Consider the following 21,969-nt stretch of genomic DNA (forward strand, 5'->3'; position numbering starts at 1 on the left):
CACATTTATATTCGTCCCTGACTTTCGGTCCTAGCAACGGGTAACATCCGGTCCGTCTGTTTCATGTGTCCCCCCTCCCTCACCACCCGGCCTTGATGAAACAAGTGGATCGCAGGTAACTTGGTTTTTGTCTGTGAGATGGAATACTGGTTATTTATAATGATCTCTTGGATTATTCTCTTCCTCATTTCCTGCCCGTGTTTTGTCTTCCCGGCAAGATCCAGGTTTCCAGCTTCTAGTCGCAGCCTCATTCGCCTTCCTTCAGTCAAAGCCTGCATCATTTACTGGGCTGAGGAAATGTTCCATTATGGAAAAACTCAGCATCTGTGGAAAGACAGAGAGAGACAGAAAGACAGTATAACTCTTCTTCAGAAACATTATTTCTCTCTCTGCACCAATGCTGCCAGTTGAAACTTTATTGCTGGAACAGCACAGCAGGTCAGGCAGCATCCAGGGAACAGGAGATTCGACGTTTCGGGCACAGGCCCTTCTTCAGGAATGAGCAGAGAGTGTTCAGCAGGAGAAGATAAAAGGTAGGGAGGAGGGACTTGGAGGAGGGGAGTTGGAAATGTGATAGGTGGAAAGAGGTCAAGGTGAGGGTGATAGGTCGGAGTAGGATGGAGGCGGAGAGGTCAAGAAGAAGACTGCAGGTCAGGAAGGCGGTGCCGGGCTGGAAGGATCCGGCTGAGACAAGGTGGGGGGAGGGGGGATGAAGAAACTGGTGAAGTCCAAGTTCATCCCCTGCGGTTGGAGGGTTCCCAGTCGGAAGATAAGACTGGGCTGAACCCTCCAACCGCAGGGGGAGCGTCTTATCTTCCGACTGGGAACCCTCCAACCGCAGGGGATGAACTTGGACTTCACCAGTTTCTTCATCCCCCCTCCCCCCACCTTGTCTCAGCCGGATCCTTCCAGCCCGGCACCGCCTTCCTGACCTGCAGTCTTCTTCTTGACCTCTCCGCCTCCATCCTACTCCGACCTATCACCCTCACCTTGACCTCTTTCCACCTATCACATTTCCAACTCCCCTCCTCCAAGTCCCTCCTCCCTACCTTTTATCTTCTCCTGCTGAACACTCTCTGCTCATTCCTGAAGAAGGGCCTGTGCCCGAAACGTCGAATCTCCTGTTCCCTGGATGCTGCCTGACCTGCTGTGCTGTTCCAGCAATAAAGTTTCAACTTTGATCTCCAGCATCTGCAGACCTCACTTTCTCCACCAATGCTGCCAGACCTGCTGAGTTTTTCCATATTCTCTATGTTTGTTTCACATTTCCAGCATTCGCTGTTTTTTGCATTTATTGAAAGTTTATCGTCAGGCAGCCCAGGTTCCTCTTCCTCTTCCAAAAAAAAAACAAGGCCTAGGATTACTGCAGAGGATGCAGCATCTCTGGTAGTACTCTTTTTCAACCTGAGGCAGCAGCACATGACTTCTTTCCTGAGTCACAAATGAAACAGTTGGCCTGAAATGTTTAACTGTGTAGCCTAAGTATAACTCTGTTCACCAGATTACTCCCCCTGAGATGAGCTAGTCTGTCAGGTAGTTGTTCTAAACTAGGAGAACGTGAGGACTGCAGATGCTGGACAGTCAGAGTCGAAAGGTGCAGCGCTGGAAAAATGCAGCGGGTCAGGCTACATCAAGGAGCAGGAGAATTGACTTTTCAGTCATAACCCCTTCATCAGGAATGTTGTTTTAAGTTGTTGGCCTTACCCCTACAGTTGACAGCTGAAAATGTGTTGCTGGAAAAGCGCAACAGGTCAGGCAGCATCCAAGGAGCAGGAGAATCGACGTTTCGGGCATGAGCATGCCCGAAACGTCAATTCTCCTGCTCCTTGGATGCTGCCTGACCTGTTGCGCTTTTCTAGCAACACATTTTCAGCTCTGATCTCCAGCATCTGCAGTCCTCACTTTTTCCCTACAGTTGACAACCATGTAACTGGGTTAGCCAGTTGTACCTTAGGAGATGCTCTTGTCTTCTATCTCTGCAGGTACGTAATAAACACTTAGCCACTTCTGCCAAGACATCTTGTGATACTTCTTCACAACTTCTTAATAAATCCTTAGAGTATTATTGTTGAGGGATTGATGGCAGAATATGTACCCAAAGGCAAGCAGCTGCTGCATGTCCTACAACGTTCAGCTCCCTTTTGTGGCTTCTGGATGACCAAAGAGCTTCATAGCCACTGAAGTCTGTTTGAAATTTAGTCTGTTGTAATTGAATGCTATGGGAATTGATAACAGGCAATTTCTACAAAGGAAGTTCCCACAAACAGCTGCAAGATAAATGATTAGATGGTCTGTTTTGCTATGCTGAGGGTTCAGGGTGGCTACCACCTCTTGTTCTCCTTTACATAATTCCTTGGAATCAGTTATCTCTACTTTAGAGGCTATCTCAAAGTTACCATCTCTTATTGAAATATTAGCCTTGGATAGTGATGATATCTCAGCAGTATATCTCTAAAGCATGACTGGACTTCTCAAACTTTAAAATTGCATATAAGACTATTGATATTGAGCCATAGCTACCATTGTGAGTAACCTTCTGTTTGGATAAGCTTCAAAATTTCTTCTCCTTGTTGATCGTGATTTGCCCTTGTGAAGGTGATGTGAACAGCGTTGAATCGCTGGTGTCAACTACATTCACAATGCCTTTAGGAAGGAAGTTCCAGAATTTTGACCCAATGACAGTGAAGGAATGATAGTAAAGCTCCAAGTCTGTACACGAGACATTAAGATAAGCAATTTAGTTTTAGTCAAGTTGTGAAAGGCAAGTTGAATGAATATTTAACCTATGAATGTCATTTCAGGAGATTCAGTTGAAACTTTATTGCTGGAACAGCACAGCAGGTCAGGCAGCATCCAGGGAACAGGAGATTCGACGTTTCGGGCACAGGCCCTTCTTCAGGAATCCTGAAGAAGGGCCTGTGCCCGAAACGTCGAATCTCCTGTTCCCTGGATGCTGCCTGACCTGCTGTGCTGTTCCAGCAATAAAGTTTCAACTTTGATCTCCAGCATCTGCAGACCTCACTTTCTCCTCAGGAGATTCAGTGTCAAGTTGAAGAACCTACATGCTAGCTATTATGTAAGAGCCTTTTTTTAAGGTATATTCAGAATAATAAAGTTTATAACAATATGATCAGGTCACTGTCTAGTTGGACCAAAGGGTCTGTTTCCATGTTGTTTGAGTCTAATTAGTGCCTTTGTGTATTTCCTGAGGGCAACATTTCAGTTCTTTCACAATGCCCTTATAGTTATCTGACCTCTTCCTAAAAGAAAGTAATTTTTTTAATACTCTTTTATGGACCATTCACTCTCTTTTAGCATTCTGCATATTTTGTTTAATAGCATGTGTCAATTATTTTTGATCTTTCCTATTTTCCTTTCATTTGCCTGAAATTAAAGTTTGATTTTAGCTTTTGTCAAGCTGGAAATAGTAAGTTAGAGTTTATTTCAGGTTCTTTCAACTCTTCCTGTTTCATTTCCTCTGAAAAACTACCAGAAAAATTAAACTGTGGCTTTTCACCTGCTGTATTTTTTTGATTCCTTTGACTGTGACAGAAAGAAATATTTAAATGCATACCTATATTTAAAAACAAAACTGAAAATAGAGTTGTAGCATCTATAATTGTATTCTTAATGAGCTGCTATTCACCTCTCTGTAGGTAGTTGTGGACATGAAGAACAATAGCATACATGAAGCATGTCTGTACCTGGAGCTATCCAACCACGCAGAGGACAAGATCTTACCTCTCCATACATCCATTGTTTTATTTTTAATGTCCTACTGTGAATCCACATCAATTAATGTGTTCATGGTGCCAAATGAAGACAGTGCTAGCAACCTCTTGTGGAGGAAAGGAGTACCAGCCAACATTCCTATCAATATTCTTTCCCAGCAGGAGCTGCCTCCTGTGGTTAAGAGTTGTCGTTTGCCTGCTCTGGTGGAAAAGGATGGAAATTTTTGTCGAGCTGGTCTTGCTGTGGTACTGAGACATATTATATGGAGGACCTGTGAAACAGACTGCAACAGGAAGGATGTTTCAGAGCTGCTTGGCTTCAAAAAGACCTGTTTGAAGGCCTGTGCTGAGGTGAGTATTTAGGAACGTGGGAACAGGCTGTTCAGCACCTCCAACATATTCCATCATTCAGTTTGATCTGTACCTGAACATCAACTTACTCAACTTTGTTCCATATTTCTTATTAATCTTGCCTCACAAAATCAATTGATCTCAGCCGTGAACATTCTTATTGTTTCAGCATCCATAGCTTTTTGAAGGAGTTTTTGCCGAATAAAAGAACCGGAAAACTGGAACCTAGCAGTTTTCTGGTTCCTCTTCGAAATACCTAGCTCTTATTTTACAATTGTTTTATGATAGTTATTTGTATTTACCCAGTCAAGTCCCATCATAATTTTGATAACCTGTGCTCACTCCATTTAATTTCTGTTGTGTCTGAGCGAAGTCCCTTTTGTGGGAATTTCTGATTTTCTACTACAGTATCTGACCTCTCGCAAAACGCTACAGATTAGTTTGCTGATTTAAGATTAGACATTCTGGCCTCCCATAAAGGGGGTTGTTGGCCTCACTGTTATAGATTTAGTTGCTCATCAGATTGCAACTTATTTTTTCAATTTGTTTTTGTGCATCACTGACTTTATTGCCAGTCCCTAACTGTGTGATTTGAGAAGCTATTTCAGAGGGCAGTTAAGCTTCAATCTTATTTCATATATTTTGAATTTCTTTGAATCCCTGGAACATTGTTGCAGTAAAAACTGCATTGGAAGTGGTTGGGGAACAGCCTCTTTGCATCTTTAAGGAGCAAAGTGGTTAAAGACTGGAAACAGAGAAAGGTGCATGACAGCAGGGAGTCACTGGCATTTTTAAAAATTGGCCTAGCAAAGAATCGGCACAGATGCTGTGGCTTCTTCTGAGCTGTAAATTGGCATGTTTCTTTGGAATTACAATGCTTAAGTGTTAACTAGGTAAATATGTTGTACACACTGAGATGCATAAATAAGATGAATGATCAGTTAATCTGTTTTTGATGATGTTGACTCAAGAGAAGGGTTATTGATCGGATGAATTATCCACTCTTCATCAAATAGTTTTACAAACTCTTCGATGTCTTCCTGAACTGCTGAAACAGAGTTGAAAAATGTGATGCTGAAAAAACACAGCAGGCCAGGCAGCATCCGAGGAGCAGGAACGTCAATTCTCCTGCTCCTCAGATGCTGCCTGGCCTGCTGTGTTTTTCCAGCATCACATTTTTCAACTCTGGTCTCCAGCATCTGCAGTCCTCACTTTCTCCTAGTTGAACTGCTGAAACAGTCAGCTGCCTGGTACAGTCACCATCTGAGGTATGGCACCTCTAATAATGCAGCAGTTTCTTTGTCCTGCTCAAATTTAATGCAGTCAGTTGCTTGATTGGGACTTAATCCACAATACTATGATTTGAAGAAGATATTGCAAACTGAACATGAGCACATTTTATCGACACAAACTAGCTTTTCTTCCTTTTGTCATTGTGAAATTGTCTTTGGGATTTTTTGGTCAGGAGTAACACCTTTATAAACTGCTGTGCTGAATTAAAATGATAAGAGAGGGCTTTAAAAAGCAAGTGAATTTCTGGTTGAAATCTAGTGTAGAGCTAAATATTTGTATTAATTCTGCTACTCGATAGCACAGGTCAGAATGTAGCTAACCGTGGTTTGATTCCAATCTAGTGATCAGACAAATAGTGAGAAAATAATTTTCAATTGCAAAGTGAAAGGTTTTATGAAAAGAAGTCAGTTAAGTTAATCACTTGTTCACCGAAACCTGTCAAATAATAGCATGGGTGTTAATGTGGATTTCCTCCAGGTGCTCTGGTTTCCTTCCATGGTCCAAAGATGTGCAAGTTAGGTGAATTGGCCATGCTAAATTACCCATAGTGTTATCATAGAGTCATAGAGATGTACAGCACGGAAACAGACCCTTCGGTCCAACTCGTCCATGCCGACCAGATATCCCAACCCAATCTAGTCCCACCTGCCAGCACCCGGCCCATATCCCTCCAAACCCTTCCTATTCATATGCCATTTAACCCATCCAGATGCCTTTTAAATGTTGCAATCATACTAGCCTCCACCACTTCCTCTTGCAGCTCATTCCATACACGTACCACCCTCTGCGTGAAAAGGTTGCCCCTCAGGTCTCTTTTATATCTTCCCCCTCTCATCCTAAACCTATGCCCTCTAGTTCTGGACTCCCCTACCCCAGGGAAAAGACTTTCTCTATTTATCCTATCCATGCCCCTCTGGATTTTATAAACCTCTATAGGATCACCCCTCAGCCTCCGATGCTCCAGGGAAAATAGCCCCAGCCTATTCAGCCTCTCCCTATAGCTCAAATTCTCCAACCCTCGCAACATCCTTGTAAATCTTTTCTGAACCCTTTCAAGTTTCACAACATCCTTCCGATAGGAAGGAGACCAGAATTGCATGCAATATTCCCCAAAAGTGGCCTAACCAATGTCCTGTACAGCCGCAACATGACCTCCCAACTCCTGTACTCAATACTCTGACCAATAAAGGAAAGCATACCAGATGCTTTCTTCACTATCCTATCTACCTGCGACTCCACTTTCAAGGAGCTATGAATTTGCACTCCAAGGTCTCTTTGTTCAGCAATACTCCCCAGGACCTTACCATTAAGTGTATAAGTCATGCTAAGATTTGTTTTCCGAAAATGCAGCACGTCGCATTTATCTGAATTAAACTCCATCTACCACTTCTCAGCCCATTGGCCCATCTGATCACGATCCCATTGTAATCTGAGGTAATCTTCTTTGCTGTCCACTACACCTCCAATTTTGGTGTCATCTACAAACTTACTAATTATACCTCTTACGCTCACATCCATATCATTTATATAAATGATGAAAAGTAGTGGACCCAGCATATACCCTTGTGTGGCACTCCACTGGTCACAGATCTCCAGTCTGGAAAACAACCCTCCACCACCACCCTCTGTCTTCTACCTTTGAGCCAGTTTTCTATCCAAATGGCTAGTTCTCCCTGTACACCATGTGATCTAACCATGAGATTGGTATGTTTGAATTCAGAGAACCCTTTGTTATGGGATGTGTAGGTTAGGTGCGTTGGTTAGGGGAAATGTAGAGGAATGAGTCTGGGTGGGAAACTCTTCGGCAGGTAGATATGGACCTGTTGGGCCAAATGGCCTGTTTCCACACTGTAGGGATTCTATTCTGTTGTATTCTAACACTAATCAGCAGTGATGTTAAGAAACTTCTTCAGTGTAATTGGATCTTTATTATTCTTGACCAGTTTTGTTTCATTTAATTTGTTGGCAGTCAGGGCCCAGGGTTATCTGGGAATCCCGGATCAGCCTGAAGCAACAAACTATGAAAGTGAGGCAACAACAATCAATTTGCACTTATATACTGCCATTGAAGCACTAACCCTTCCGAAGACACCTTACAGGAATGTTATCAAACAGAATTCCACAATTGACCAAAGATTTTGTTATAGAGGGAGGTGTTATGGCATATTAGATAAGCAGAAAGAGGCAGTGGGAGAGGTGGAAGGGTGACTGCTGGGAATTCAGAACCTGGGACCTCGGTAGCTAAAGGCCACCAAAAATAGGCAAAGTATACCACAAGAAATTAGAATGAAAGGAACACCAAACTGTAGGAATTGTAGGTCAATAGGAGGAAATCATAGAGATAGGGAATGAAACAAGAAATGCCAGCGAGTTAAGAAAGATGGTTATCAATTTACATGTCATCTTATTGCATCCTCCAGAAACATGTTAAGCACTAGACATGAAGTGAATTACTTTTGATGTGCAATGATTGTTGTTCACGGAGGTGATTGCAGCAGCCAGTTTTTACCAGTAAGATTCCAAAAATATTTGTAAAACAAATTACTGGTTAATCTGCTTTTAATAGTGATTTTGAGGGTGAAATGTCAGCAAGGAGTCACATTTTTTTTTTCAAATGCAGCAGAGCATGTTTAACTTCCAACTGGCAGAAAGAAATTGGAGATCAAATCATTTTTTAGGAACTTAATCTCTTGTTTCCTCATAATTGTGTGTGAAAATCTTAAAATAACTTCAGTCAACAAAATTTATATTTGGAGTCTCGGTGTCTTCATACTGTAAATTTCTATTCTGGATCTTTGTTTTATTAATTTTAGTGCCAGTTATATTTCATTTTTAGAAGACAGTGTAAGATCTATTTAGTGGAAAGAATCTCAGTCAACTTATCAGACATTACTGGAAGCAATCCAACTCAAAATAGTCTATAAAAAAACTTGGAAATGATTTTCTCCCCCTTGCCCTATTTTGCTACCATATTTGGTGATTCCCAGTGTAAAACTGCATCTTGTGCCATTATTCTGTCATCAGGCTTTTGAAGGCGTATTTTGTTTGACCCATGCATTTCTTTTATTACCGATCAACTGAGGAATTATTATTACAGACAGGAGCTGTTATCTGTTTTCCCATCTTTTAGTTTTACTAGTCCATCTCCTATAAGGTTGCACGTAGGCAGGGAAGGCAAAGTTTAATTCTCAGGTGAAGGAGACAGATGTACCAGGGAAATGGGACATGGCTCAGTTCCCATATTAAAGTTGTGCTTTAATTTAGCTTTTATTTCCAATTTAAATTTCTACTTTTTTGACTGCTTTTGTTTACTTATTGTACTGAAATTGCAGTCACCTCTTAGTGCTGCTACAACAGCTCTATCACTGGCAAGACAGTATCAGAAAGATCAACGTGACAAGTTTACAAAGGCAGAGGTATTGGATGTACACTTCAATGTTCCTCTCTGAAAAAAGAGAACCTAACCATCTACTTTTGACATTTAATGGCATTACCATCACTGAATCTCCTATTATCAACATCCTCTGGGTTACCATTTACTAGAAGCTGAACTGGGCTAGTTATATAAATAATGTGGCGACAAGAGCAGGTCAGAGGTTAGGATTCTTTAGTGAGTAATTCACCTTCTGATTTTCCCATGTCTGTCCACCATCTGAAAATTGCAAGTCCGAAGTGTGATGGCATACTCTCCACTTGTCTGAATGACTACAACTCCAACAACATGGAAAAGCTTGAAACTGTCCAGGATAAAGCAACCCACTTCATTTGTACCATATCCACCAACATTCAGTCCCTCCTCCACTGACACTTGGTAGCAACAGTGTGTACCATCTGTAAGGTGCACTGTAGAAACTCACCAATGCTCCTTAAACAGTACTTTGCAATTCAACCATCACTGCCATCTAGAATGACAAGGGCAGCAGGTGCATGGCAGTTCCCCTCCAAGAGTCTCACCATCCTAACTTGGAAATATATTGCTTCTTGAGTGTTTCTGCATCAAAATGGTGCAAATTCCTCCCTAATGGCATTGCTCATCTGTCTAGATAGCAGTGGTTCAGGAAAGCCACTCCCCTCCACCTTCTCAAGGACAACTAGAGATAGGCAATAAATGCTTACGCAGCCAGTTACACCCACATCCCATTCACTGATCGAAAGAAGTGTTCATGTGCAAACTGTCTTTTGTTTAAATTTGTAATATAGTATGGAGAAAGATACTTTGTTGGCAGTCAGACTTAGATGCTTGGTTGAAGCTAGAAGATCATGTACATTGATGTGACTGATGGCTAGTGTTTCTGCATCTTAGCTGATGAGTGTAACTTCATTCTTGGGATAGCATGTATTGGAGTTCTCCCATGATCATAATCATGATGTGAGAAAATGAAAGCTTTAAGTTGAGTTCACTTCAAGAAACATATTCTTTGAACCAAAATAAGCTATGTCTTGCTGTTAGACTAAGATGCCACAGGATTGTATCATCCCCCATACTGTTGAGGTATTTTGAATACCTTACTTCATATAACCTTACGAGGAGAAAGTGAGGTCTGCAGATGCTGGAGATCAAAGTTGAAACTTTATTGCTGGAACAGCACAGCAGGTCAGGCAGCATCCAGGGAACAGGAGATTCGACGTTTCGGGCACAGGCCCTTCTTCAGGCCCTTTCCTGAAGAAGGGCCTGTGCCCGAAACGTCGAGTCTCCTGTTCCCTGGATGCTGCCTGACCTGCTGTGCTGTTCCAGCAATAAAGTTTCAACTCATATAACCTTACTACAAGCAATGCCAGTACTTACTCCTAGATTTTGTACATTTAAAGACAAGCGGATACCAACAGATGTGAACAACTTTGTTAATGTATTAACAGTTTATATTAGAGGAAAACTTTATCAACCTGTTCCTTTGTAACCTCTGTTCTTTGCCCAACAGCAGATTAGACCCTTGGTGTCGCAATCTCCAGCTTGTGTAGGGCAGGAAGACAGGTCCTAAATTTAGCTACAATGAGGATTGACACTCCCCTTCAATGTTGTAGTCTGGACCTATGGATAGTGATAATAGAAGCTACGACTTCCTTTCCATTCAATGGCTGACAAGGAAGCATGTCTGCCACTGATGTATGTTGAAAGATTTGTTTTTGACCCATGACCTCTTTGGCTGTGTTATGAATGCACATTTCGTGGTCATCAAGTGCTGGAATGGGATCTGAATCCTGAACTCCTGGCTCAGAGCTAGAATGCTACCTATTGCACCATAAGACCTGCACCAACTGTAACTTCACAGATCCCCACAACTATAATGGGGGCTATCTTTCCATAACTGTGTCATTCTGTAATTAAAGCTTGTGACCAGTGGAAGTGCTGCAGTGTGACAAGGAAATTGCATTATAATTGCAGACATAAAAATTTCCATGGAAAAATAAAATTAAAGCCTGAACTTTAATGCGGGGATTGATCAATATATGCTAACTGGTTCAATTATCCCCATTTCACCTGAAAACTTTACTTCTCGGAATACAACTACATGATACAAGGTTACATATATCTTAATGACTGTAAATGCTAGCATAGATTTGTTTTTTTTTAAATTAACCTATTTTTCTGAATTAACCTGTTCAGAGATGTTACTCCTCACCTCTGGAGCAGGTGGGACTTGAACCCAGGTATTTTGGTCCAGGGGTAGGGACAATGCCATGATGTCACAAAAAGAACTCTTGGCACAGATTTGATAAATTATGCATTTAACAGGAACACTATATGCTTCTATATCTGACAGGTGAGCCAATGGACCAGGCTGTGTGAAATTAGCATTCCGCTGGCTGTGGAAGGCTTTGTCAAAGATTTAAGTGACCAGAGAGTGACTATTCCACCTGAGATACTACACCTCGAGCTCAAACTCAGGGAACCCGTACGCATTCATAATGATGACAAGATTCGTCGGCAGAAGTTGCAACTCTTATCCAAGGAAAGTAACAAAGAATTCATTGAAAGTGGATCAGAAAGATCACTGGGATGTTTCTCAGATGGAAGGGCTGACGCACCTGGAGGAAGGAAGAAGGAAAACCGGGATACTGACATGGACAGCCTGGAACTGAAGACAGCTCTTTCTAAATTAACTGTGGAGCAAGTACCAGCTGTGACCAACAGGGAGCAGTCCTGCATAAGGAAAGTGAAGACAACTGACCTTCCACCACTGGAACATATCTTTGCTGAGGGGCTTTATTTCACTCTGACAGATATGGTCTTGCTGCCTTGTCTCCACTACTTTTTTGTAAGTTGCTAATTTTTGAATTATTCATTTTTTCTGTTAAATTTGAATTCAGTGTTAATTTTGATATTGTTTTCTTGCTGAAAAAGTTCATATTGACTTTCTATTTTGTAGTTTGCATGGCATTATTTAAAATCTGGATGTAAAGTTAGATTCACAAAAGGATGAAAGCACCACTTAAAATGTGTTTTTGGCTTTACTTTTGGAAAAAGCAATTTGCTTGTAATGTGCAAAACTGCGATTGTTCCTCAAGTTGTATGAAGTATGAAAAGCTAGATATTCAAGTTTTGAATTTGCAGTCTTGCTTTTATATCTGACTCTTTTTCTGGGCTATGGCTATGTAGAAACTGTAGTAGCCATTCATTCCCTTGATCCAAATTGGCAATCAGTTGAATCATCTGATATGCACTTTGGGGTGGCACAATGACTTAGTGGTTAGCATGGCTGCCTCACAATGCCAGGGACCTGGGTTCAATTCCAGCAACTGTCTGTGTGGAGTTTGCACATTCTCCCCGTTTCTGCGTTGGTTTCCTCCCACAATCCAAAGATGTGCAGGTCAGGTGAATTGGTTGAGCTGAATTGCTGATAGTGTTCAGGGATGTATAGGTTTGGTGCATTAGTCAGGGGTAAATATAAGTTTGGGGGAATGGGTCTGGGTGGGTTACTCTTCGGAGTGTCGGCATGGGCTTGTTGGGCCGAAGGGTCTGTTTTTGCACTGTAGAGATTCTATGATTCAGTTCCATTTATCCACCTTTATGCCCAATTCCCTGATAGTCTTGCCTGACACGAATCTGGCAAGCACAGTCTTGAAAATTTCAACTAAGGATAGTTTTACTTTGAAAGATTATGCTACCTTATCTTGGGATTCCTTCAAACAGAAAGTAATCCTCTGGTGCTGTGCCAAAGTGACTGTTCCATATGTCTGAGTAAAATTGAACATTTCACCAGATTGTTTGACCCGGGGTTAATGCTGTCTTCACCTAAAATCTATACATGTGGACATTTCAGTAGGAGCAGGAATTTGGGGTAGGTTTAGCACCGGGCAATATAACCAGCCTTGGATCTAGTGCCGCTACCTTTGCCCAGTTCAGGAAAAACTAGACTCAAACCTGGAAGCTTCTCAATCTAAATTGTTCAGTGTCACACTGGGTGGCACATTCATTTACTGAGTCACTGGATGCACTGAATGTTTTGCTAGAGTTCTTCCAATCCTTGTGCCACAGCCATCATTGTCAGAAGCTTTCTACAAAATCGGTGGAGAATGTTGTTGCTTTGCCATTGATTGTAAATTCCGGTCTTTGTCTTTTCTGTCAGGGAGAAACAATTTCTCTTGATGCCATCAATATAAATGAACCCATGATTACGCTTTGACCTTGTGAGGTTGTTTCTTGGGATCTTGATTATTCACCATCATGAACAATTTGCCTGGATCTCAATACAAGTCATGGGGAGAATGGTTACTCTGCACAATGCAGTGCCTATATATCATCATATACCTGATTTGCACAGAAAACAATTTTACTACTTGGAAGTTTCAAAGCCACCATCTTCATCATTTATATCCTCCACCGATAAACAGTGACAGCAGTGTGTACCGTTTACAAGACGCACACCAGCAACTCTTCAATCCCCCGTAAATAGCAACTTGCAAACCCATGACTTCTATCACCTGGAAGCACAAGGATAACAAATGTGTGGAAGCACAACCTGCATTTCCCTCCAAGTTACACACTATCTGACTTGGAGCTATATCGCCCTGCCTTCACTATAAATTCTAAAACTAACTTCTTAACAGCGTTGTGGGTTTATCTACACCATGCAGACAGTGCTGGAGAACAGAGTTGAGAGTGTGTTGCTGGAAAAGCACAGCAGGTCAGGCAGCATCCGAGGAGCAGGAAAATCGATGTTTCAGGCCAGAGCCCTTAAGGAATAAGGCTAGGAACCTCTGGGGTGGAGAGATAAATGGGAGGGGATGGGCCTGGGAAGAAGGTAGCTGAGAGTGCAATGGTGGATGGAGGTGGGGGTAAAGGTGATAGGTCGGAGAGGAGGGTGAAGCGGTAAGGTGGGAAGGAAGATTGACAGGTGGACAGGTCATGAGGGCGGTGCTGAGCTAGAAGGTTGGAACTGGGGTAAGGTGGGGGAGGGGAAATGAGGAAACTGGTGAAGTCCACATTGATTCCCTGGGGTTGAAGGGTCCTGAGGCGGAAGCTGAGGCGTTCTTCCTCCAGGCGTCCGGTGGTGAGGGAGTGGTAATGGAGGAGGCCCAGGACCTGCATATCTTTGGCAGAGTGGGAGGGGGAGTTGAAATGTTTAGCCACGGAGCGGTAGGGTTGGTTGGTGCGGGTATTCTGGAGATGTTCTCTAAAGTGCTCTGCAAGAAGGCGTCCAGTCCTCCCAATGTAGAGGAGACCATATCAGGAGCAACGGATACAATAATTGACTTGTGGAAGTGCAGGTGAAACTTTGATGGATGTGGAAGGCTCCTTTGGGGCCTTGGATGGTGGTGAGGGGTGGAGGTGTGGGCGCAGGTTTTGCAATTCCTGTGGTGGTAGGGGAAGGTGCCACGAGGGGAGGGTGGGTTGTTAGGGGGCGTGGACCTGACCAGGTAGTTGAGGAGTGAATGGTCTTTGCGGAAAGCAGATAGGGATGGGGAGGGAAATGTATTCCTGGTGGTGGGGTCCGTTTGGAAGTGGCGGAAATGTTGGTGGATGATGCGATTTGTTCAGAGGTTGATGGGGCAGAAGGTGAGGACTGGGGGGCTTCTGTCCTTGTTGCAGTTGGAGGGGTGGGGTTTGAGGGCGGGACGTGGATGAGATGCGTTGGAGGGCATTTTCAACCACGTGGGAGGGGAGGTTTCGGTCTTTAAAGAAGGAGGCCATGTGGTGTGTTCTGTGGTGGAACTGGTCCTCCTGGGAGCAGATACAGCGGAGGCGGAGGAATTGGGAATACGGGATAGCATTTTTGCAGGAGGTAGGGTGGGAGGAGGTGTAATCCAGGTGTAACCTACACCACGCAGACTGAAATGATTCAAGAGGGCAGATCACACTTCCTACTTCTCAAGGACAAATAGTAATGAACAACAAATATGGCCTTGCCAGCAAAGTCTAAATTCCATGAACGAACCATGTAAAATTCCTGAAATTTGATCATAGAATCTCAGCTGACACTCTCTGAGATAGACTGGCACTTCTACTTTTGAATGAAACAATAAACTTGAGGGCCTAATTGCTGTGGTCAGGTGGATGCATAGATCCCGTGAAGGTAGCTCGTGTTTAATTGAACTTATTCTGTACGTTGGCGTGGCCATTGAAGCATCACTGTCGCATCCCTTTAGAAAGTAGGCAGTGTAAAACTGGAAATGGTATCAACGTTTAGTTTGAAGATTTTTAATTTTTAATTTAAAAACTCAGCAGATTTTCAGTTGCATGCCCCTTTTTCACTCTGACTCACATAGTTCCCTGATAAACCAACTCAGAGGTGATTGTCACACACTTTTTATGACTTATTAGAAAGTACAGAATATTGTGATGTCACCAAGTGTAAGATTTGTATTATTGTAATAAGAATGTCAATTGCGGCTCAATTTTTCTGTCTGACTCAGTTCTGAAGAAGAGTCATACCAAACTCCAAAATGTTAATTCAGTCTGTCTTTTTTTTCCACAGATGCTGCCAGACCTGCTGAGTTTCTCCCAGCATTCTCTGTTTGTTATCCGATTATTATCTTTTTGTGGGAGCTTGCTATGTCCAAATTGTCTGCCATGTTTCCTACAATAGTGACTATGCTTCAAAGCACTTAATTGGCTGTATCGTGCTGAGGGATGTACTGAAGTTGTGAAAGGAACTAGATAAATACAAGTGTTTTTATTATGCCCACATATGGAAAACAAAACACATGTAATGATGATGTGATTCTTATTGAGAAACACAGCTCACGCAAAGACTTGTAAATTATAGCAGCTGTACAGTAACTAACATTCCTGTTTGTTGACACCTAGTTTTTGTCCTTTCTATCTGGTTGATGAATAAATATTTTTGTGTCCACATATAGAAGTCCAGCCCTTTATTAAGTTGGGTATTAACTAAACAGACATTACATGAAAAAATATTTTGTATGAGCTCGTACTGAAGGAGCTACAAAAAATGCAGATTATGTCTGTTCAAATTGTTGAGCTTGAAGTTTGCTGATTCTAACTTTAGTCCTTTTAGTGGAAACAATATAAATATTTTAAAGTTCAATTTAAGTCACTGCGTTTTGAGCCCATTTGAAGCCTGTCCTCTCATTTCTTAGAACCAGTGCACATTGATTAGGATAGTCCCCTCATCAAATCTGTTCCACACAATGTGTTTTAATAGGTTCGGCACACTGATAGGCTGTGGAATTGTTCTATTCTAGATGGCAAGGCAGTGGAGGACAGAACCAGACCCTAAATCTTTTCACACTAATAAGCTTCTTTTTACTGAGACATTTTAAAATTGTGCTCCTCCAAACCAAGTAACATGTTCAGACATATCTGGTTGACATAACAGGTGGGACTTGAATTTGGCCCAGAGAGAGGGACACTACCATTTTGCTCCAGGTATTGCTTCCTACCCCCAATTTTTAGGTGCAGAAGTAAATCCCAAATTAATTAGCTCCTGTATACAATTATATACCTAATTAACATTCAATTTGCACACACAAACATCCAAGCTGCTAAAAAGGAGAGGAAGTGGTAATGTAGCAGCAATGTTTCTAGACTAATAGTCCAGAACCCCCAGGCAATCCTATTGTGGCAGATTGTGAGGTTTAAAAAAGACTCCTGATGCTGTGGTCATGTCCCTATGTCTATATCAGAAGGTCTGGGTTCAAGGAGATATGTTATAATATGTGCCAACAAGCTAATTTTTAAAACAATCCTGAATTTGGAAATGCTTCTGTTATTGTTACTACTTTCCTATTCCATGCATGTGCTAAAAATGTAATGTTGAATTCTAATACCATTTGGATGCAGGGTTCCTGTGTTATTGGTCTTAGTGATTTGGGGCACATGTTGTACTTACTGTGATTGCTAGGAAAATATGTAGAGTTCATGGGCCAATTACAGATAATTTCCATGCACGATGCGAAGTCTTTCCATTTGTGATTGGACTGTCTACACATCAACCATTCCATACATTTCTGCAGGGGTTGAGAGTTAATCAAAAAATATTAGACCAAGTCCATGCTTTTGATCTCCAGTGCCAGTCTTTGAAGGCGAACATTGTGCAACAGTATTGAGTGACCTTCCATTGCTACTGTTGCCTGGCATTTGAGTTCTCCCAACCCGTGCAGTGCTCCTGCATTGCAGTGTGCATACCCAATAAAATGAGTTGACCTCATCTTATCCTGTAAAGTTAGCCATCCTTTTTGTTATAGCTTATTGTGGATTCTGAACTAGCTGAATGTTTATATATCCTGGTGTTTCTGTTTGAAAATTCTGAGTATGGCTTGCAAAGCTAACTACAGTGCAGTAAATTGCATACATAAAGGTTAACTAATGTAGATTAAAGTAATGTGATGTAAAATCAAAAGGTTAGCTGTTCCTTAAAGACCAAATCTTTTGTAAATGTATAAAAAGACATTTTTGTGGCTAAGTGGCCTTTGGTTGTGGTTTGAGGTCTAGTTGAGAAATTGCAGCTGTCGTACTAACAAATACTGGAAACTAAAAAGGAATGTGTAGAATAATTAGATGATCCTTTTAGGGAAACTTACTGCGTATTAGGAGACTATTTACTGCACCTGCCATGGATTTGATGTATCTCTCTCGGATTGCTCTCATACTAACCATTTTTCTGTGCTGTGGAAACAGAATATATTAGTCTCTGAGGATTTTCACAATCTGCTAAGAGTGGTGTATTATTCTTGTGATTCTTAACTTGATTCCTTCAAAACTGATATGAGCTTTTTTCACCTGGTGTTAAGCTTAGAAGTCATATAGCAGATTTTCTAGTAGACAGTGAGACAGTTGCATGTCACAGGTAGAAATGCTTTAAGTGCTTTCAAACACTTGAAGGCATAGGCTGTAAAGTCATATCCATGCCCTAGACTATTCAGTTACAACGTGCAAATGAAGTTATTCAGTTTTCCTTCTTTGTTAACTGTATTTAGCTATAAAACATAAACCATTGATTTTGGTTCCTAATCCAAGCTCTTTTCCCTTGCCACCAACTGTCTCTTTCTTTAGCAACCATCCGATGCTGAACAAGACTGAATATGACTTGGTATTGGATGTAGTCTTAAGGTAGACTACTTGTAGACATTGACATCATCATTAAACCGTTCATTTCTATAACATTGCCTGACTCAGCCCTTGCCTTAGCTGATCCGCTACTGAAACTCTTGTCCATATCTTTGGTAAACATTGACTTTATCATATCAACAGATTGGAACAACGGGTTCTACTCTCCAACGCTTGAGGCCGTTCTGAACTCTGCTGCCTCGGTCTGATCTTGCACCAAGTCCCAATTGTTTATCTGACATCTGACGTGGGTGGCACAGTGGTTAGCACTGCTGCCTCACAGCACCGGAGACCCGGGTTCAATTCCCGCCTCAGGCGACTGACTGTGTGGAGTTTGCACGTTCTCCCCGTGTCTGCGTGGGTTTCCTCCGGGTGCTCCGGTTTCCTCCCACAATCCAAAGATGTGCAGGTCAGGTGAATTGGCCATGCTAAATTGCCCGTAGTGTTAGGTAAAGGGGTAAATGTAGGGGTATGGGTGGGTTGCGCTTCGGCGGGTCGGTGTGGACTTGTTGGGCCGAAGGGCCTGTTTCCACACTGTAATGTAATCTAATCTAATCTCTTTGCTGACCTACATAGATCTTCGTCAAGCAACGTTTCAATTTTAAAATCCATGTTTTTGTTTTTGAATGCCTCCATGGTTTTTCCCATCCCTGTCTCTGTAAATTGTTTCAATCTGCCTCATAAGATATCTAATTTTATTCCCTTTACCACTGCTGGCAGCTGCCCAGGCCCTAAGCTCCGCACCTGCTTTCATCACCTCCCTGCCTTTCTTTCTACCCTTAAGATGTTCCTTAAAATCAATGTTGAAACTTATAGTTATCTAACCTAGTATCCTTTTATGTGGCTCATTGTCAGATTTTGTTTAATTACTTTAAAAATGCTACATAAATGGGAGCTAATACTTTTCAAGAGTTTATGTAAGCAGACATGATTATATGCCATTTGTTGAACAGAAGAAAAGAAGAGAGAGCTTGAATTTATATAGAACATTTTACAACTAAAGTGCATCTGAGAAGTGTTCCTGGTGTCACATTTATCCTTTAACACCATGAAATACAGGTGATATGGTAATTACCTCATTATGGTTTCTGGAACCTTATTCCATGTAAATTGGCTTCTACGTTGAAGCAAGATCTGGTGTAGATTGTTCTAATGTAGACATTACTATTGTGAAGAAGATCTTGCATTTATGTAGCATCTTCATAATTGTTGGCTCTTCCAAAGCACTGTACATCTTATTGAGTACTTTTAAAGTGCCACCATTGGCCTAAAATAGGGCAGCCAAATCATACAGTGCAAAATCTAACAAGCTACTAGCAGTGTGACACCCCTCAGTGTGGCTCTGTAGTTCAGCTTGAACAATATTTTTGAATAGAGTTTGAAACTGCTGCGTCCTGATTCAAGGACAAGAGAACTAGAATGACATTATGAGCTTTGAGATTGTGTAATTTTGTTTTCCTTTTTTTCCCCCTTTAAATCATATATTGATTTCACACTTTCCATTGTGCCTGGTCTAACTTTTGTAAGCTTATTGACAGATGCAAAAAGGACAACAGCTTAAAAAATAGTTGAATCTGGTAATGATCTGCTACCAGAGGGCAGGAGTCAGTCTATCAAAGCTTTAGTTTAGTATTTATTTTGCTCTTTGATATTTAATAATTGCAACAAATCAGTTATGGAAAAAGCAACATTTTGAGGGTTTAAGAACTGAAATGTTTCACAAGATGCCATCATGTAACTTAGATTAGATTCCCTACAGTATGGAAACAGACCCTTTGGCCCAACCAGTCCACACTGACCCTCCGAAGAGTAACCCACCCAGACCCATTTCCCTGTGACTAATGCACCTAACACTATGGGCAGTTTAGCATGAACGATTCACCTAACCTGCACATCTTTGGATTGTGGGATGAAACTGGAGCACCCGGAGGAAACCCATGCAGACACAGGGAGAATGTACAAACTCCACACAGACAGTGTGGGTGTGAGATGTTGGACAGTAACTGTCTTATCAGTGAGTAGTTTGGATCTATCTTTCTCTGGCCATATTGGATGAATGTTGTGTCTGGTGGAAGATTTTGTTACCTATTTTGTGTTTAACAAGCATCTCACTTTTGATCTAAGAGGAAACGAGTTTAAAATTTGGCTTGGTGGTGAAATTTTTCAGGATCAGTAATGTGAAGGGCTTTTGCCTTGGTTTTAGATTTCACATTTTAACAATTGCGTGCCGCTCTATATTAATCCAGAGGTGTTGGAAATAGGACCTGACTATTTCTGTGATTGCAGTACATGGGTTGTTCATACCACAGCTGCTGAGGAACGCAGGTCTCCAGTGTGGCACCATCACTGCATGCACGACTACAAAGAAAAATGTCACACCATATATTTCAGGGGATGTTTTGATTTATGGCTAAAGTCACATTTTTGTTCCAAATTCTTTTCTAATCAGGTTTCTCTTGGGGATTGTCGAGACGAGACTCTGAAAACATTGCCCTTACTGGCACGCTGGTACCAACGTGTTCAGGAAGTATCTGGAGTGAAAAAGGCGGCTGCAAGCTGTGACATTCATCTTCTCAACCTCTGTGCTCCTTCGCCTTCCTCTGCTGTGGCAGTTTCGAGCTCTTGTGAACCTAAGAACGACAAAGATGAAACCACAGACTTCCACTTCCGAGGTGGCCCAAGGCCCACCATGAACAAGCTAGAAGTAACTTAATATTTTTATGATCTTAACATTTCCTTGATGTCATATTTCACATTGTAGAGACACACAACGTGACAATATTTATTACCTTGTAAACTTGCCCTGTGTGAAAATATTCTTTTTATTATCACCTGTCAACTGAACTCTAGTTATTTGCCAGTAACCTTTGACTGGTTGCAGACAACATGGAATATTGGAAGGATTTGAGACTCCAGTCAGAAATGATATTCTTGAATGATTAAGTCTGCAGTATTTTCTGTTTGAGATTGAAATGTTTTATAATTGCAGCACACGAGAATGTTTTCTTCAGGGTTGGTATATATATAGAGGTGGGTTATTAAAAGGCAAAAGGGAATGAGATGGTTTTGGGATATATTTCTAAAGAGCAAGCAAATTTGTTAAAGTTCTGATGGAAGAATGGTATGGCAGAACAGATCATGAACCAGAGTTAGAGGTTACAGGATGGAACATTTGGTAGGAGAGTATTGCCAAGATGGAGAGAAGTGAGATTCTGGAGGCTTTTGTAAAGGAGGGCAAGGAGTTTGAGATTTTTACTGCCTTTCTGAAACACTTAATAAAGACATGGATCTATAGGGCTTTGAATAAGCTGAATTCAGGCAAAGCTGATGTGTGGAGGTAAGAATTCAGGTATGGAAAGAAGTGAGGAGGAGTTTTGATGAGGAATTCAGTAGCAGTGGGGGATAAAATGAGAAGTTCTCTTGGTTCAATTCCTGCACCAGCTGAGGTTACCATGTAGGTCTCGCTTTCTCAACCTCTCCCCTTGCCTGAGGCATGGTAAACCTAAGGTTAAACCATCACCAGTCAGCTGTCCCTGATGAGAGGGCAGCTCTACGGTCCTCTGGGTCTATGACAACTTCACCCTTCACAAGCTCAGTGCTCGCACTTTCAATAAACAGCTCAGTTTTGTGATTGGTTGCCAGGTAAAACCCGAATAGATGCTTGGGTAAGGTGATGCAACAAAAACAGTTGGCATGTTGGACCAGAGCCAACGATGATAGTTTTGTCTCTGTTTATTGCAGGAAATTTTCAATTTATCAAGGGTTCATGTCACATGGACAATTGTTAACCTTGGGGGAAGTGATGTGGTGATAATATCACTAGACTAATAATTCAGAGGCACAAGTGAATGATCTGGGGACACGAGTGCAAATCCTACACTGACAATTGATGGAATTTAAGTTCAATCAATAAATTTAGAATAGAAAGCCAGTAATGGTGACCAGTAATGGTGGGCGGCACGGTGGCACAGTGGTTAGCACTGCTGCCTCACAGCGCCGGAGACCCGGGTTCAATTCCCACCTCAGGCGACTGACTGTGTGGAGTTTGCACGTTCTCCCCGTGTCTGCGTGGGTTTCCTCCGG

General features: G+C 41.8%; 1 protein-coding gene across 2 annotated transcripts in view; it reads left to right on the plus strand.

The window, feature by feature from the left end:
• Window positions 1–49: 49 nt before the first annotated feature.
• gstcd (glutathione S-transferase, C-terminal domain containing) overlaps window positions 50–21,969 on the plus strand; it is a 136,653-nt gene continuing 114,733 nt past the window's right edge. Inside the window, exons 1-4 of one of the 2 annotated variants that reach the window (XM_043674346.2) lie at window positions 50–115; window positions 3,657–4,082; window positions 11,138–11,632; window positions 20,336–20,590. In XM_043674346.2, the coding sequence (XP_043530281.2) occupies window positions 3,669–4,082; window positions 11,138–11,632; window positions 20,336–20,590 (1,164 nt within the window). In that variant the 5' untranslated portion in view covers window positions 50–115; window positions 3,657–3,668. Of the gene's footprint in view, window positions 116–3,059; window positions 3,077–3,656; window positions 4,083–11,137; window positions 11,633–20,335; window positions 20,591–21,969 lie in introns of those variants that run through there. The other variant, XM_043674347.2, reaches the window with a different exon arrangement.

This window comes from Chiloscyllium plagiosum, unplaced genomic scaffold (genome assembly GCF_037043375.1).
Source record: "Chiloscyllium plagiosum isolate Xiang-an unplaced genomic scaffold, Cpla_swu_hap1 HiC_scaffold_36, whole genome shotgun sequence".
In the NCBI taxonomy this organism is placed as follows: domain Eukaryota; kingdom Metazoa; phylum Chordata; class Chondrichthyes; order Orectolobiformes; family Hemiscylliidae; genus Chiloscyllium; species Chiloscyllium plagiosum.